Below are 1,625 nucleotides of genomic sequence, written 5' to 3'. Positions count from 1 at the left end.
GGGGGGGGGGGGGGGGCGGTGCTGGGCTCTGACACTCTGCCCCATGTGCCTGGGGCCAAAGGTCCAGCCCAGAAGCAGGGACCCTTTTCAGAACCTCTGCCTCACCTTCCCCTGAAACACAAACCCACCCAGCCGGCCGACTTTGGGGTTCAGTCTGTTGTAAGGGGGGGTGTCGTTTGGTAGGTTTTTGGTTATCTCCCTCTCTCTGGGGAACGGGGCGGGAGGGCTCGGCACCGGTCCTGTCCCGAGGCCCGTCGGGCTCCCACCCCCTCCTGCAGCATATGTGAACAACGTGCAAAGTGTCCCCCCTTCCCGCAAAACACAGCACCCCTGTGCCAGTAAAGTGGTGGGGGTGCAGAAGAGGGGTGGAGCACCCCCTCTCCAAAGCGAGAATCCAAATTAAAAAAAATATAATAATAATAATAATAATATAATAATTATACACAAATGTAACCGTCAACAGGACACGGAGCACAAAAGGAAGTGGGGGTCGAGCGGGAGGAGCCCAGGGCGGGGAGGGGTGGGCGGTGAGATTGTCAACTCTTCATCAGGGAGGCTGAGAGGAGGGGGTGGGAATCATCACTTTAATGTCTGCGAAGAGAGGAGATGGAGAAGGGGTGTGAGGGCCCAGGCTGCGGGGGGTCTGCGCCCCCCACTCCCCTCGGCTCGCAGGGCCAGGAGGACCCTGGAGGCAGCCGGCGGACACGGGGGTGGGCCTGGTGCCGGAGGGACGGACAGACGGGCCCGCGGGGTGGGCAGAGGTGGCGGTGCTGCCCCAGGAGGGTGACGTGGGGGCATGGGGGCGGGGGGCGGTCCCGGGGGGCGGCAGACACTGGCGGCGGGAGGGCGACGCTACAGTACCCAGGTGTCGAGCCGCATCCTCTTCACGGTGGAGCCGTCGGCCTCGGGCTCCGGGGCCGGGCGCAGTAGGCCCAGCGTGGGCCCGAAGTCCCCCCGGCCGTCGTCCCGGTCCCCCGTCTCGTAGGAGCCGCTGGCGGGGCTGCTGAGGCCGTCACCAGGCTCAGGGCGGGTGGCCGGGAACACAGCTGGGGGGGGCGGCGCGGGGCTGCGCTCGCGGCTGGGGGACACCGGCTCTGACTTGATGCTGATGTGCGGGTGGGTGGTGACGGTGAGGGCGGCCCCCACGTGGGGCAGAGGGCTGCCCGGGCTGGGCACCAGGGACAGACGCAGAGAAGAGGTGTGGACCACAGGGTGATGGGGGCAAAGGAGGGAGAGGGAGGAGGTGGGGAAGGAGAGGGAGGAGCGGCCAGAGACAAGAGAAGAGGGGCCAAGGGAGGGAAAGAGGGCAAGAAGCCACGTTAGTTCTTCCTGTCCAGCGTCACCCCAGCACCTTGGTACTCCGGGCTGGCGGGGAGGGGCTCCGCCTGGGTCTCCAGGGCAGCTGCTCTGTGTTCAGGGCTCTACGCTGTCCACTGGTGACAGGGCCCTTCGAGGGGGCCCCAGCATCCCCGAGGAGCTGTCTTCCCGCCCTTGGCTCTGCCCCCAGCCCTGCCACGGGGCCCCGGGACTCACATCAGGCTGCTGAGAGACACGGGGACCAGGTGGGGCTGCGCCTGGGGCGGCGGCTGCGGCGGCTGCGGTGCCGGGGGCTGCTGCGGCGGCTG

General features: G+C 67.3%; 1 protein-coding gene across 1 annotated transcript; it reads right to left on the bottom strand.

Annotated features, from left to right (window-relative positions):
• Positions 1-411: 411 nt before the first annotated feature.
• Positions 412-1,622, bottom strand: LOC115284926 (myocyte-specific enhancer factor 2D-like; the record flags this gene model as incomplete). The annotated part of the gene is made up of 3 exons (XM_029931374.1): positions 412-591; positions 862-1,168; positions 1,534-1,622. Coding segments are annotated over 3 exons (408 nt in total), but the record flags the coding sequence as incomplete, so codon positions are not given.
• Between the last annotated feature and the right edge of the window lie 3 nt (positions 1,623-1,625).

Source organism: Suricata suricatta, unplaced genomic scaffold, assembly GCF_006229205.1.
Source record: "Suricata suricatta isolate VVHF042 unplaced genomic scaffold, meerkat_22Aug2017_6uvM2_HiC HiC_scaffold_2643, whole genome shotgun sequence".
Lineage (NCBI taxonomy): Eukaryota > Metazoa > Chordata > Mammalia > Carnivora > Herpestidae > Suricata > Suricata suricatta.
This window is presented reverse-complemented; position numbering and strand designations above follow the sequence as displayed.